Source organism: Colias eurytheme, chromosome 21 (genome assembly GCF_061535395.1).
Source record: "Colias eurytheme isolate Ceu_HAF_F1 chromosome 21, ilColEury1 Martin Lab GWU primary, whole genome shotgun sequence".
NCBI lineage: Eukaryota > Metazoa > Arthropoda > Insecta > Lepidoptera > Pieridae > Colias > Colias eurytheme.
In genome coordinates, this window is record NC_143000.1 from 239,290 (window position 1) to 257,073 (window position 17,784).

General features: G+C 33.5%; 1 protein-coding gene across 1 annotated transcript; it reads left to right on the plus strand.

Annotated features, from left to right (window-relative positions):
* The first annotated feature begins 1,690 nt into the window (after window positions 1-1,690).
* Window positions 1,691-14,623, plus strand: LOC149898837 (uncharacterized). Its single transcript, XM_090114367.1, has 11 exons — window positions 1,691-2,064; window positions 8,055-8,117; window positions 8,416-8,582; window positions 8,913-9,033; window positions 9,145-9,266; window positions 9,723-9,900; window positions 10,872-11,032; window positions 11,448-11,588; window positions 12,178-12,349; window positions 12,683-12,769; window positions 13,092-14,623. The coding sequence occupies exons 1-11, from the start codon at window positions 1,888-1,890 to the stop codon at window positions 13,182-13,184; spliced, it is 1,482 nt and encodes a 493-aa protein (XP_089970493.1). The 5' UTR covers window positions 1,691-1,887; the 3' UTR covers window positions 13,185-14,623.
* The last annotated feature ends 3,161 nt before the right edge of the window (window positions 14,624-17,784 follow it).

Consider the following 17,784-nt stretch of genomic DNA (forward strand, 5'->3'; position numbering starts at 1 on the left):
TGCAATTCATAACTTTGTAATTTGTATTTAGATCTTCTAGCGATTCAATAATAAAGACAGGAATCCCTGAAGCCATAATATTATGACATTGAGATACTATTACTACGTATGGAGAAGACACCGCCTACATCACTTATGTTCCGCTCAACAGAGGTCAACCGGCCACACTGCACTCAGTCGCTTTAGCGCGATGGTCGCGTTCATGTCTTGTTTGTTTTAAAGCAAAAAACCATGAAACTCATCAAATAATGCCCTCGAGTGTGTTACGATATTGCACTAATAATTCAAGTAATTCGGCAAAGTGCAAAGAAATAACTTTACATCGGTAATTAACTAAATAATCATTTTTAAAACTTGGTTCGAGGAAAATTTTTGGCGGTCGCCATTTTGCGTCATTTTTCATAGACTAAAAATTTAAGAAATGGCATTGGGTATGAAAGATGTTTAGATAATAATATTAGATGAAGTAAATTTTTACAGTGGAAAATAATTATTTTACACATTAAGAAAAGAATGTACTGTGGAAGTGTGGATATTATTTAAAAAAATAAAAAAAAAAGTTTGGCACTCGGGGACTGCTGCGGTAAAGCTATTGCATACTATGCCTTCAAGCCACAACTCCGGGCCTGTCGGAGTGTTCGAATCCAGAAATTTAGTTTTCGTTACTAAATTTCTGGATTCGGTCCCCGCGCTCAAGGCCCGCGATAGAAGTTATGCAATAGCTTATAAAGGTTAAATCATGACATCTTTCATGATTTAACCTTTATAAGCAAATCAATTACCTACGTATCAATTTTTTTTGTTACATTGATTGGTTTAAATGATAAGTTTATTAATAATTTCTTTATAAGATTAATTATATACTATATATTTTTTTGTTACATTGATTGTTTTTAATTGTTATGTAATAGGCCTCTATAGCGGTGAGTCGATGACGTCGCTTAATCTATGACTCACTAGCCGACCAGCGCCGCCGCGTTTGCAGCACAGGTTTTGTTCTCTGTCTTCTCTATACGTAGTAATAATAGCTCAATTTAATATGATAAAAATTGTAATTTTTATTCCGTATATCTTTACTCTGTGATAATTTATTGTTATAAATAAATGTTAAATTATGCCCATAAAAATAATTTAATAATTGAAACATGTTTTTTTTTCTTATTCATGAACCTACACCTTATTGTAATAGAAAATGAAATACTATTATACGCGGGCGAAGCCGTATGATATATTTTATGAAAAAAGTAGCTTAGCTGAAAATATAAAAAATTAAGGTTCTAATGCTAACTAATTTTTGTTTACCGACGATAAAATATCAGACCTTGAAAAAAAATCCTTTATTTTTTTTATTAAAAATTTAATAGCAGTTTAAAGTACCACATAGCTATATCCTGGCTATATCGATTAAAAAAGAAAGCGCAAGCACGCACGCGATTACTTTTCACGAAATTAAAAAAATTATAGAAAAGACAATCGATCGATTGTGATCTGAAATATTCTCGGGACATAAAAACAAAATGAAAGTATTTAAATAAGTTAATATTGATTTGATCTAAGGATTTGATATTGCATAAAATATTGGACGAACGTTCGGTAGTTGAAAGTCAAATTATTTAGAAAATAATAGAGTAAATAATAGAAAACTGTTACTAAATTTAAATGTATACGTCAGTTTCAAATGACAGTTGACAGCTGACACATCATATGATTCACGAAGAATTTGTTTGTTTCGTCTCGACAATATTTTATTCTCAAACAAATCACTTGAATTTATCTTGTCTGTGAGTGCTTATTGACGGGCTTATTGTCAAGCCATCGTGAAAAAAAATCCAAGAAAAGTGAACTCAGTGTTAAAGCGTTTACCAATGATATTGTAGTGTTTAAGTGATGGGTAATCATAGTAGTCATGAAAAGAGTGCTACAGATGGTAGTGGAAGTGGGACCAGCACCCCACGGGGTTCCACTCGTGGGACGAGGTCTGGGTCCAGCGGGGAGCTGCAAGGTCAGCAAGAAAAAGCGGAAAGCCAACCTTTGTCACTCGTCCCTGTAGAAAAACTCGGCAAGGTAAGGTTATGATTTGATTAGCATAACATTACATACAATATAAACGTTTCTACGAACATTTACGTTACTAATTCAGTAGACAGGTCTTAGAATAATCTTGAATGATTGAGGAAAATTCTATTTCTATTTAGTCGCGATCTATATCGTCCTTCGAGATTGTGAATTTTCGTTGTAGCATTGATAAGAACTACTCACAACAAACAATGACGTCAATTCGCAACTTCACAAATATTTGATAATTTTCGTAATTTACAAGTGAACTGTATAATTATATTGTTACTTGAAATGAATTGTTTTTCCACTTAAAGTAAAGAAAGAATAGTTTCTACTAGAAGGATCTTTCTACAAGGTTAAAAGCTGGCAAACAGGGAAGGAAAGGTAAAAACAAAGCCGAGTTGCCAAAACAATTAAATGAATTATTATCCTTGAATCATAACTGTGCAAGGTGCAATATTGTAACAATAAAATTTATTGCAAATATTAAAAAAACAAAGATACACAAATGACAAGTTTCTATTAATAACTTTTTAACTTTATTTTTTATTGCACTATGTGATGATAAATCATAAAATACCAAGAATACTTTTACAACATCCTCAATATCTTTAAACATGTAAAAAGGTTATGTCATTGTTATTAATAAATTTTAACAACAATGAACTTTTACAGAAATGAAAAATAAAACTGATTACTCAACAAAATCTATGCTACAAAGATATCTTTCTTTCTCTGAATTTATTCATTTATCTATTGTCCTATCTTATTATCAATAAACAACAAATTATTGATTCATAGTTTTACTTAATACCTATCAGAAAAAGGTTCATTCTTGCATAGTTGCATTAATCCATCAGGCCCCGGAATCACAGACACAATAGAAAATCTATAGTGTCGCGGTCGGATCTGGCCGCTCGGTGGTTGAGAGGTTAATTGAATTTATATATCTCTAAATATAAAAATGAATCCATAATTCCCTTTGTCACGGCATCATGTGTGAATGGCTGGACCTATTTCGATAATTCTTATTTTGATGTATTTGTAACTGTCAGGAAAAGGATCTTATGAAAGAAAACCTTAAGAAACTTGCACCAAAAAGTTAAGAAAATGCAAAAAACATGACGGCCATATAAACTTCACAGGTTTGACACTTTGTCCAAGACAGGTCAATCTGTTGGGTCAGCTAGTATTAGGTATTAGATATTGGACACAAAAGACATCAATAACCATTCAAATGTAAAAATTATATTTGTAAATAAAAACCTGCAAAATTGTAACTAGTCTACTGTCTATTTGACTTGGGATGATACTTTAGATTATTCTTAGTATTCTGTATATCTTATCTCAGTTACTTTACAGTTTATATGATTACCCTGCAATATGACACGGTATTTCAATGATATTTGTATATTTCTAAGTAACAAACAGATAATACTATCATAATAATTATACTAGCTGCGCTTCACCCGTGTGGCTCCACTCCTGTTAGTCTTAGCGTTATGATATATATATCATTACACTAAGATCTATAAGCCTTCCTCGATAAATGAGCAATCTAACACCAAAAGAATTTTTCAAATCGGACCAGTAGTTCCTGAGATTATCGTGTTCAAACAAACAAACTCTCCAGCTTTATAATATTAGTATAGACTATAGATAGACATATTGTTGTAGTTAATATAATTGTTAAAAGAAAACATTGTGTACTCATCAAGTTACTTTTGTAATATCATAGTTTAGAAATTAAAGATTTTAACGGATTTTAAACGCGATTCAAACATTATAATATTACTAGATTTCCGCCCGCGGCTTCGCCCGCGTTTGCAAAGGAAAACCCGCATAGTTCCCGTTCCCGTGGGATTTCCGGGATAAAAACTATCCTATGTGTTAATCCAAGTTACCCTCTATATGTGTGCTAAATTTCATTGTAATCGGTTCAGTAGTTTTTACGTGAAAGAGTAACAAACATCCATACATCCATACATCCTTACAAACTTTCGCCTTTATAATATATATTAGATCTCGACCTTTCGCACACTTTGCAGCGAGCGTGAGCACATGACCACGTGACCATAATCCATCCGCGTAAAATAAAACACTAGAAAATACTAATATCATAGTTAACAAAGGTGGGTCGCCTATGGGCTATGGTAAACGCTAATGTGTAAGACACAACTTATGTCGTGTAAAGGAGATTGCCCAAGTTACTATGGCACTTGGTATCGCAATCAAACTTATTGTGTCAAGATGAAATACAGCTCAATTTAAAGCTTGATGTTAGTACTTTTAGAAACGATTAAAGTTTTTATGTAAATAAGCCGCAGTTCGCGACAATAAAAATAAAACAATAGTGTTATTCAACACTTTAGAAAAATACTTTATCGAGTTTAAACTAACGATGAACGTTAAGTTTTACATTTATTACATAGGTAATATTTTAATTTACAATAGGTACTAATGTGAAAAGTTAATCGTAATAAACATTATTTCAAAATAAATAACGTCGAACACATTCATTCAACATTCATTTCAAATAGAAACTATGACATATGACGCAGGACGCTTGCAAGAGAGATAGATATACTTAGGTATGTGTCAAAACGAAAACTTTTACTTTTATTACTATTTATTCGGTATCATTACGACTTAATAGTGATAAAAATATGATCATTATAAATACAAATAGGAATTAACAATATCACGAACACGTGACACAACTAGTACCTATTTTACCGATTCCATACGTGGTCATACATGTTTCAATAGAATAACTTTTACTATTATTTCAATTTATCCGGTATAATTAAGACTTAATATTGATACATATGATCATTATAAATACAAATAAGAATTAACAATATCATGAATACGTGGCACAACTAAAATTTTACCGATACCACCCGTGGTCATTCTCCTTTGTACGTGAATTCACGGCACTAAACTGGAGCCGCTATTGCATATTTTAGTTAATTATAAAAAAATATTAAATAAGGGAATAATGAAATAAAAGAAATGCAATTAAATACAACGATAAATATGTATAATTATTAATTACAATGTGCGTAATTAATCGCATAGTCTAAGAGCCATTAACGAAAAGAGTAACTGAAATAAACAAACAGAAAATCGTTTTTTCATAAGTATAGATTATTAACCTATTAACCTGTTGCCTCCATAGTTGTGACGTCACAGCGCTGGCTAATTTACTGAGAGCACTCACGTCGCGTAATGATGGTGATTAATTGCACGGAATGTTACTGATAAGTGAATTCACATGATCTAGACGTGCGCGAGAGATACCGAAGTACGACACGTGGGTTTTTGATGTGCGGAAATAGTTCGGCACTTCATAGTGGATTATTTATACCCACATGTATGACGGTCTCTATCTAATTGGAAAAAATCGTGTAATACAATGATACGATGTTTGCGTTCAATAATTTGCAAGACAAATAGTAACTTGAGCAGTAACTTGCTGTCTAGCAAGAGGGAAAGAACTGATTACTTATTTTTATTAATATCCAAAAATCGGGAAACTGCTCTTGAAATCACATGCTAATTATTTTTAATGGCACAGCAACGAACATTTATTTTTCTATTATTTGCCATAACACTTTATGAAAATGATGGGCGCAAAAAGCACTTTACAGATTACATCCACCTAGCAATAATATAATTTGTCACATATGTCACTACGTATTATTTTAATAAAAACTTACCCATAAAACAGGAAATTTGCGTGACAGAGATGCAGGAAAAACTATAGTGCAGCAGTGCTGAATAATGCTGAGCAAACAATTTTTTTTTATTACACTGATTTCATCTGCCGTAACTACCTAACTATATTAAAGCAAATGACTGTACAACATTTTCTTAAATTAACAATCGTAATTATTCATTCGTAATCTAATCTAAATCCAATTACTATAATTTTAATAGAGGTAAAAACTGTACGCTATCTGTAAACATATTAACGACAATTTACGAAACGATGTTATGACACGAGATGGTTTATCATTTATTTCAGCAGCTCTTGCACTAGAGTGCATTTACAATCAGAGTCGAACAAAATCACGATGATTACAATCGATCAGTTGATATCTTATCGACAAATCCCAGCATTGTGCTGTTTATTTGTTTAGTGTGGAGCGAAACATGTGTCGCGATGGATCGCACGATAGTTAGTGACTTGAGATACACTATTATTGGTATACAAGTAAAGAATTTACGGCGACGGAAGAAAGCCACCGCTAAACCCACTTGTAAGGTACGGTGACTATGATTTATGTGGGATATTTTTGAATGAGCATATTCCGTTGAGGTTTTTTTTTATTTGAGTGACCATTTTGTTGTATTAGTTCGACTTTAATTGAGTATAATGTCAAGTGACGGAAAAGGGATTCATTGATGAGTGAATGCTAATAAAACGTATGTAAATGTTGATAAATACTCTCTCAACTGATTCTTGTTCACGGCTAAACGTATACAATAATATGTAATTCGTGATTTGAATGGAACTATAACGAACAATGACAACTTTTTATGTTTAAACCTTATCTAAATTAGATTAGAGTATTAGAAAAAAATAGATAAACAGATATACAAATAAATAACGAGTAAGTTAATCTATTAAGAACCTAGAACCCTCAGTATTATTAATATATTATGTACTATGTATTTGTTTGTGTTAAAAATCTGTATGGTCGGTTAATTGAAAAAAAAATGCCACCCAAACTTATATGGTTTTGGGATGTAGTTATTAAAGACATAAATAAAAAATGCCCTAAATAGAGAAAATATTAATTGTATCGTTTCGTTTTCATTAATTATACTTGATACATCGGGTCTTTCCCTGCTTTATCTACGTTGAAATACTCAGGAGTTGATTCCGATAACTTGTAACAATTTGAATGTTTTTTCATACTTACGAAACTTACATACATACTACATATAACTAATAGTACTTATATGAATATAAATATTGCCATTTAAATACACCATGTTTTTTTTTTGAGGAAAACAAACTACTAGCATGGTTAAATGTCAATACAAAATTATTGTCTCTGATGCATTTTAAAGATTTACGGTCTTACTTATAAAATGTTACCCATTCGCTATGCAATAGATTAGTTATTGCAATAACCTGTCTTGTTTTTATGAATGACGTTTCATGTGAGCAAGAGCAGGACACAGCTATGGTAGGAAATGGTTGACATTTATCCATTGTTTAACTTTTTATAAGTAAGGCCGTTAAGATTCACATGGGATCAAAATTGTCATAAATGAGCGACGTGAACAAGTGCAATCGGCACTTGAAAACAATCTCTCTTTGAACACAATCTATTCATTAAATACATTTATCTAAAAATGCATCGTATCATCAATTAACTTCTTGAATATTGAATATTCTTGGATATTTTTAAATCCATCCAACGAACATACGACTAAGAGTAGCAAATTGCACTGTTTCCTTATTTAAAGCATAGATAAAACGGCAGAAGATCATGTGATACAAATTACCAAAGTCATGGACACCGTTTTCGATCAATCAGGATTACCGTCGTATTTATATTATTAATTAAGACTCAAGCAAATTGCTATCGGCTGATTACATTGTTACGTAAATTGCAATGTTTTTACTCGCTTTTAAACTAGACATTCTATTCGATAGCCAAATAAATTTCCATTAATAAATAATAATTGACAAACAAAATATTCGTTTGAGGCTGCTATTTGGATTTCCTTTACCTTATCACAGTAGTAAAATGAATGATAGAGAAATTGTTTTGGATAAGTACCAATGAAATATATTTTATCAAATTTATTTAACGAAAATGAAAACTTGTGTTTATTAAAAGTCTGTACCTACCTAATTTAAAACTAGTTTGAAGTGTGTTTTAAGATGAAGAAAGAGAAAACTAGAAACTTGATGTAAACTGATTTGATTTCAAAAAGCAAACAATTTCATGAACCTTGTATAATTTTACTTGCAGTTACTGGTTCAACGATCCCAAAAAGAAGATGGCGTCAATGGTGTCACAGAAAATTCATTCACAGTAAGTTGTATTTATTTTATCGCATAATATAAAAAGGAACGATACACCACCCTTTACAGTTTATTTCTCAAAAATATTTTTTTTATCAATAAAATATATCTACTAAGTATATAACTTTATTTATTGTAGTCGATCAGATAGTTAATGAAAACTTACGTACATTATTTAACATGCGATATAAGTACCTCTACATTTTTTCCGCATCAAGTATTCCAATAGATTGTTTACCTATTTTGTGGTTGGCCAGTATAGCAATAGATAGAGCAGCACCAACGTAAAATGTTCTGCAATCTTCCAGAAGTACCTGTTCCCACGGTACCCGGAGCTGGCGCGGCAGTTCTACCGCTACATCCACAAGCTGGGCAAGTGCAAGAACAAGCACATCCCGCTGGCCGCGTTCCGCCAGCAGTGCGAGAGGATACTCGCCATGTTGGACGATAGTGTCATCATCGAAACTTATGTTAGGTAAAGATGTTTCAGGACCCAATTATTTTGGCTTATCGACAAAAGTTAGTAAATTTTATATATTGAGAAAGAAGAAAATTGAAAGGCCGTGTCTCGAGTTGTCTTTATTTTAATATTTATCATTTTAAGCTTGTTACGTATACTCAGAATTTTTCAAAGACCATCATCACATTTAAATATCACCACTGCATTTATTTTTTAAATGGTTAATTCTATTTGGGTACTAACAATGTTATCCTTTATAATTCAGTCAGTTGTTTAGGAATCTATCGTCATCTTACATCATGGAACTCGCCATCACCGGGGATTTATTGTTGTATGTATTTTTAGAATGTTCTGCACCGACACAGAGGAGGCTACGGTGACGCCAGACGACTTGCGAAGCCTCCTATATGTTAGCTATAAGTTATCTATGGACTACTACCCTGAAGGACCACAGACTTGTTTACTGGTATGCTTTATTTTAGTTTGGTTTACCTAAAGTGCGTAATATTCTTCTTCAAATTGTTGTCTCTATTGTCTCTATTGTATTTGTGTTTTGATGTATATTATACTATTGCAGATAAATAAAACATTAACAGCAGTGGTCAAAGGCTGCTTTAACAACAAGGACTCGCACAGCGTGGGCTTCGTGGTACGCTGGTTAGAGGAGCACTGTCACCGCCTTATATTCCCTGTACACAGGTAATAGAGCTCCATTTCGGATATGTTATTTTACTGCTTCTTAAAAATTATTTTAAGCATGTCACACATTTCATTAGCTGATATGATTTTTTAATTGATTTTTGCAAAAAAAAATAGTTCCTGGAATTAGTTCATCGAACCAACTCTTAAATTTTTAATACTTCAGTATCGATTGTTCAATTTTAACATGATACAATATGTGTCTCGTATCGTACAATTTTTACACGCTTTATATTAGCTTCACCTGTATGTTTGTAACCGACTTCTTTGGGCGCGATTTTGACCCACTTTAAACGGCCAGATTTCGTTCAAACTTTGTAGATTTATTGAGGACCGATGACAATACAATAATTTGATAAAATTTTCTATTTTTTAGTTCGGTTTTCTATGAAAAGCGTGTTTTTTAGTTTTTTTTAACTACATATTATTACATTATGCATGTGTTTGCTGTACCAGGTACTGCGTTCACTTATTGGCCACGCGGCACCGCGAGCTGGAGACGCAGCTGGAGGCGAGCCCCGGCGAGAGCGGCACGGGCATCGAGTTGGCGACCCCCGTGCTGGAGCGCGCCGGGCCCAGCGCCGCGCTGCTGCCCACCTCCGCGGCCTGGCTGGTGGCCGCTGCACTGCCTCAGGTGAGATCCGCCTCGAAGGACCATCAAAGTTTGCAGAAATCGCCTCGAAGGAACATTACTGCCCGAGAGTAAGATCCGGCTCGAAGGACCACTTCGCAGTTAGCAGAGATCACCTTGAAAAAACATTATTGCCCTAGAGTAAGATCCGGCTCGAAGAACCATTTCGCAGTTTGCAGAAATCGCGTCGAAGGGTCAGTAATGCCCTATAGTAAGATCCAGCTAGAAGGACCACTTCGCAGGTTGTAGAAACCGCCTCGAAGCATCAGTAATGCTCTTTAAATTTGATGATTTGATACATGAAGGTATGCAAGTATGGAAGTTAGAATCCGACTCGAAGGACCATTTAGTTTTGAGCCGCATCTCCACTTGATAATACGTTTTAGAATCTAAAATGCCCAATATTGATGATACAATTTAAAAAGTGATGAGGTTATAACCGATTACGAATGGTCCTAGACAGACAGAGATTTAAGTAAAGCTTTTGATAAGGTTGACCACGACTTTTTTGATAAGAAAGCTACGCAGCCATAGTACTAGTGGTGCTTTTCTGTCTTGGCAGATGAGCATTTTATGTTTCGAATAGATTACAGAAAGTGAAGTAGTCCGTGGAAATACTTATTCTTGTGTTAGTATGTGTTGTGTCCCGCAAGGTTCGTTACTTGGACCATTGCTTTTCTAAGTTTTCATAAACAACACCGATGAATTCAAAATTGTAAAGACCAATTGATGCGCATCATGATGCTTCTTTTCCAAAACGACTTGTTTGCTTTTGATTGTGGTCGGGTGGCTCTCTGAAAAACCAATTTTGTTTAGCTTGCAATAAATTTTTCGATGCAGTTACAAGACATTCAGTTTAAAAGTACCACAGTGTTTTTTTGTGAAATTATTTATGTGAAATCTTGTAAAAAATTGTAATTTTTTTTTAAATTTGATGTTTATTTGGTGGACGTGTATCAATGTGTTGTTTGCAGGTGTACACACGGCCGCTGCGCCCCCCGCCGGGCACGAGCGCGAGCGCGGCGTGGCTGTCGCGGCTCGTGTGCGCGCTGCCCTCGCACTGGGCGCCGCTCTACTCGTCCGGCGAGCACGGGCTCGGCGCCAACCGCTTCCTGCACCACACGCTCGCCTACCGGTACCTGCATACACACACACAAACATACACCATACCTGATTTGTACATGTTTATTTTCTTAACATATAGTATACTGAATATGATTTTTTTTAAAGCATTTGAATGCCATAAAACCAAAAATATCAAATTCAACAAAAAAGTCGTGTTCCATCGTTGCAATATTGTATTCATTGAAAAATGTTTCGTATTGGTTGAGATGGTTGTTAATCATTAATAGATGGCGCGCGGTGTGTCCCTTAGACACATGAAACTGAAAGAATAGAATAAATTTGATCGCTCTGGCGGGTCACGAGTGGCCGAGTTGGTCAAGCATTTGACCTGAATTGGCGTGAAAGGATGCGGGCTCGAGTCCCGCCTCGTGATCGATTTTTTTTCTATTCTTTATAAATTTATATTATATTGTATACTCCCGCAGAGGCCCGACGCTAGTGGTGGTGTCAGGCGGGAGCGCGGGGGACGACGAAGTGCGCGTGGTGGTCGCGTCGCCGCAGGAGTGGCGCGAGACGCACACGTACTGGGGCAGCGCCGACTGCGCGCTGCTGCAGCTCTACCCCAAGTGAGCACCCACACCCGACCCATATACACACACAGTTACCAATACTGCGATTGATTGCGAACTCTTCCAGTACGGTCGCTGCAAACACGTATACATACATACATACACATATGTACAAACACGCGCACACTCATGAGTTTGCCGCTTGCGCGCCGCTACAGTTCGTATAACACTCACGCACACACACATGATACAGTAATGAATCTTATACAACATACGCTGCAACAGTACATGTTGCTACGTACACGCATAACAGTACATGTCGTTACTTACACTTGTAACAGTACATGTTGTTATGTACACGCATAACAGTACATGTTGTTACGTGCATGCGTAACTGTACAGGTTGTTACGTACACGCGTAACAGTACATGTTGTTACGTGCATGCGTAACAGTACATGTCGTTACGTACACGTGTAACAGTACATGTCGTTACGTACACGCGTAACAGTACATGTCGTTACGTACACGCGAAACAGTACATGTCGTTACGTACACGCGAAACAGTACATGTCGTTACGTACACGTGTAACAGTACATGTCGTTACGTACACGCGAAACAGTACATGTCGTTACGTACACGTGCAGGTTCTGCGTGGTGGAGGTGGGCGCGCGCATGCTGTACCTGAACACGCACATCCGCGGCTACCCGCGCGGCCTGCGCGCCGGCGCCGACCCAAGGGCTCCACTGCTCGACATCAACGACGCCTTCGACGGCTTCCGCTTCCAGGGCGTGCCCTACCAGCTGAGGGCCATTGAGGTTAGTGCATACAGTACTTTGTAATGCTGGAATTTCCTAATATTGAAGGTACGGCAAACCATCCATTTAATAATAAGCTATGTAAAATAATATATTATTTTGTGCCTGTATCCTTTGTTGACAATTCATAAATAAATATAGGGTTTTCAACTGGGCGTGGTAGACGAGATCGAATTTGTTTTCAAAATTTGCTTACCATGCCCAATTGAAAACTTCACCCTGTATATTATGTTGTGCTATTTTTCATGAATTATTTTGTTAATTTCTATGGTAATCTGTGGGATTTTAAAGTAACGTTTTAATGTAATATAAAAGTCCATGATTGTGGTGTAGGTGTGGGGCTGCGGAGACCAGGCGCTGCGGGAGACACAGCTCGATATCAAGAAGTGGCAGGTGAAGGAGGCCGAGCGGCAGAGGAATGTATGTAGCTGATTATTTAAATGATGATAATGGTGTAATATTACATTTGTTTGATGACATATAATTTAGGAAAAATAAGATCAAATTTAATAATAATTTGCTTATTTATTTTAGAGATTATTTTCATTGCCATGTATTTGTGATCAAATGTAGTGTGAGTTTATTATTACAATTTTACACGTGTAGTCATTATATTTTCAATAATTTTAAAATAAAAAACGGATATAAATCTACAAAAAAAAAATTCTAGCAAATTAACATTAATTTATTGGAAGGAAAAAATTTCTTTATAATTAATTATTTTATTATTTTCGAATTCCAGGTAAAGATCTCAGCAGCGGACTGGATAGAGCATCCCGACAGATATTTACTAGAGTTGGCGGGTCGGCCGCAGTACAATAACTCTGCGTCATAGATAACTTACAATATACACCATTTGAATAGATACAATCGATATCATTTGACTATTTCTAGGCTACCTAGGACTTGATAAAACTATGACTAGATTTTGTATAAAAATCAATATCACACATGTTTGACATTTCATACAGTGACATCTGTACGGAAATAAAAAAATAATAAAATTTTCACTTTTTGGCGCAACGCCATCTAGTGACGTAAGAATTTAGGAATTGGCCTAATAATGTATTTTTTATTTAATTTTGTTTTCAGTTCTAGTTGAGGGGTTCATTCGTGTATAAAAACTATATACAAGTACTAATCAGATATACTATAGATTTTTGACATTTTTGCCTTATGTTTTCTTTTTATCGGGAATCATAATCCAGTGACGAGTTGTATTTTTTTACGACTAGTGATGAATCAAATTAAGAACAGTGATGTTATGGTCTGTACATACAAGTGAAACGTGATATAAGTAATATTTTTATAATAATCACGAAATAAATCAATGTATTCGCATCTATTTTAATAAAATGGATGTTGTAGTATTTATTATGCTCATAATATAAATAATAATATGCAATAGATCTATAATAAAATTTACACATTTAGAAACACTACCATTAACCATAGTTGGCTAGGTATTTTTAATAAGTTTTGCAAAATCTGGATTGTCTATGGGTTCTTTTGCGCGGGAAAACTGACGTAGATAAATATACAATACAAGGTATATTCACTAACAATTTCAGTAAATATTAATACACCTTATATTTTTTAATGTTTGACCAGTTTTATGCTTTTGCTTCCTCTATTTAGATTCACTGCCATTGCATTTCATAATCTTTCGAGTGTCAAAAGTTTTCACTAACACATCTATAAAATATATTTTCTTCTATCTACTAACAGTGAATGTTTTCTTATTGACATTATTTTTATCATCCTTAATTTTTCTGCAGTAATATTGAAATCAGTCTTACTCATTTGCAATTGATATTTCATAACGACTAAGAATGTCTATCTTATTATGAAATCTTCATTATTTTTCAGAAGTCGGTTTATTAATATGTAGATGACTTTCTAAAACCTCAAATTGGGTACTGAAGAGACCTTGAGACATTTCTCTCTTTGATCTGATCAAATGTGATATAAATTAAATTATTATTCAAGCAATGAAAATATAGTAAAATACAAAACTTACTTGTTTGGTATATTAATTTAATTATTATTCCCTTCAGCATACAATAGAACATTTGATAAAATATCAATAAAATGTATTCTACTCACATAATTTTTTAAAAATATTTTTTTACACATCTTGAGTAGACCGATTAAAAAAGAAGAAATCTTTTACGACTTTCCCGCCTGGCATAAGGCCAAATTTAAGTTTCGCTAGGATTCCGTATTTTCAGTACTGTACAATTTTATAAGTAATGCGTATGTATTCTTTATTCTATATAAGGGTGAATATACAAAAATGGGGTAACTCGATGTCATCAGCCAATTTAAACAAAGTCTTATTATATTTTATTCAAATAACAATCTATTTTAAAACAATGAAGCGTCCTTTATTTGGTCACTCAATTTCACTTCTTTATTTAAAATACAAATGAATAAAAAAAATAAATTAATACCTCAAACGTCAGTACTTTGGCATGTCACAACTCCGAAAACCAACAATCAAGTGACTATCGTTTAAACATTATCATCGATTTAAGAAAACTTACTAATTCACTACAATCTTTGATGTACATAGTATTATATACTACAACTTTCATAACGCAATGTTTTCCATTTTATTTAAAAAATAAAATTAAACTTTGTCATCGTTTTCACTAGTCAGTCCGTTGTGTGTTTTTTAAATTCGTAATTCTCGCTAAATATCACCAAGTCGAGGTCAAATCCCTGTCTAAGTATTAATGTTGGTAATGAAGTTACTTGTGCACCGCATATTTTGACGGCCGTCATAACTGTACCAGCGCTAGGGTTGTGTTTGTCCTCTAAAATCTTGCTGCGCCAGTCAACATTTCAGTCCTATGGTGAGTCGTTATTTTATTGTTAATCCGATTTTTATTTTCATTTATAAATGGTTAACTATGATTTGTAAAAATATAGTTTGTTGATATTAGAAATTAGGCAAAAAAACATAATTTGTGATTATAACCTCATATTAAGTCCCTTTTCATCAATCCGCTGGCATCAGTCCTTTGTCAGATATCGTGCCAGAGGACTGACGCGACCCCATAGTACTGATGATTCTGTCGTTTTTGAGAACTTTTATCTTGATTGCTATTGGTATAAGCATTTCTATTTTATATTTCAGTTTAAAACATCCTGCGCCACGCTAAAAGAACCTGAATTTGACTAGGGAAGAAACATTTAAGAAAGAGTAGCAAAGAAAAGAGCTATTGAAACAAACTACTAAAAACTTTATTAAAAAAGATCTTATTTTATTTTAATTAATGATTTTAATGCTTTCAGGGCATAGCTTTTTATATTTATCAGATAAATACGTATACGTATATTACTGTGAAGTAAAATTACCTCAAAATAACATAAAAGTTAATTAATATACTTAATAACATTATAAAAATGTCTAGGGGCTCTTATGAAAACTCAGATGAGACTTTCATTCGAGACTTTGGTTTTTAATTTTACTATAATTAGTACTTTTAACATAAATATTGGTAGATTTTTAGGGCTCCGAACCTCAAAAGGAAAAAACAGAACCCTTATAGGCTCACTTTGTTGTCCGTTTGTCTGTTAAGACGTTTTTTTTGGAACGCGTGGAGGTATCAATCTGAAATTTATATTGGATACTCAAGATTAAGAACCCTTGGGGCTGTAAAAAAATCAAACTTATAACGCAACGCAATCAAAAGATACCTCAATCCGTTAATACTGCAAATTTCCGCAAAATTCAATATTCGCAAGGGAATAAAAAAACACACAGGATGCTTGCCGTGTATACAGTCTACTATAAACTGCTATATAGTTTACTTCTACTTGGTAAATAGCAACGTCTTATAACACAGATAAGGAAAAATTGCTAAAAGTGTAAATTTTAAGTTACAAACATAATAAAAAATAGGTTTTTTAGGACTCCAACTCGCACTTGGCCGTTTTTTTGTTTCTATTGTTTGTGAATTACTTGAAATATCAAGTAAAACTAAGTCAAAGTAGAAAAAGTTAAGTAAGAGAGTAAGAATATTCACGTAGCGTTAAATGTCAGAAGGCTGTTTTGAAACTTGAGACATTGTTTTTTCCCAGTATCACAATTATCATTTTTAAACGTAAATTATCATTTTTAAACGTAACTAAGTGATTTTAATACTTAAAAGACATGTGCCATTATTAAAACTGAGAGATTTGTAGTAATTTTCATTCAATTTCTTTAAGAATATTACAAAATTGTGTTTTTTATCAGTACCATGTTAGCCTCGTCAGTCCCCTGGAGGCCAATTCCAGAAAATTTAAAATATCTCACAATCTACTTAAAAAACTGGCTGGCCCGATTTGGAACAATATATTCACTAGATTAGCTATCATATACACCCTAATTTGTAACAATCTGATATAAAAAATATAGTAAACAAAATATCCTCAAAAGTTACCCCATTTTTGTATAATCACCCATAACTTTGTTCCTAAAGCATTAAGCCATACATTGACCAGTCAGATTGATTTAAGTGTAAATATTTATTTAAAAGACATTAATTGTTGTGTTGTAGTTAATAAATATGTCAAATGTAAGGGAAAATTATTTTAATAACAAATCAATCATACGTATTGTAACATTGCTTTGCACAAAAATGTAATTTTATTACTTTATCCAAACTCATTGACATTTTTATGTAATATCATATCGTACATTGTTTAAAACTGTAATGAAATATTTAAATATCATTTTACACATCACACAGACAATTAATATGCTATAGATAAAAATATATACGTTTAAAATAAAGTGGGTGCTTGAATGACGTGTTCATATTACTGGAAGGGTGCTCGGATTGCTATTATTAATTAATTTAGCTAGAAATATACCTGTGCAAAGTTCTACTTATGCTATCTGTGCTAGCATTAGCAAATGAGAATTAGTGAATTAAAAAATTAAGATAAAAATAAACAGCACATTTTTTCAAAATGATAACTTTTGAATGCTGTGATAGGTACCTACCTTGTTCTAGATATTTTACAGTGGGTTTCTTTTTGTAATTAATAATTATAATCAGAAAAATAAATGAACAGTCTTTATCTATTTGAAAGAATTCATGCAAACCTAGTAAGATCTATCTATGTATTCTAATACATACCAATACCGTGTTATTGCCAAGTTTTAGTAAAAATGAAAAAATATTTTAAAGTGCACAGGTACTCAGTTTCATTGCCTTTTTAAAAATAATTAATTTATGAATTGCTTTTGTACACGTGTATTTGCTGTATTGTATTGAATTGTATATAAATAAAGTATTTTTAATAGAAATTGCGTTTTATTTAACCTTTATTTTTTTGTATTACTGTTTTTAGAAAAAATTTAAAGGAATAATTAAAATTGTCGCCAAGGGACAACTGACAAACACTATGATGCTATGAATATATAGGTCCTTTGTGAG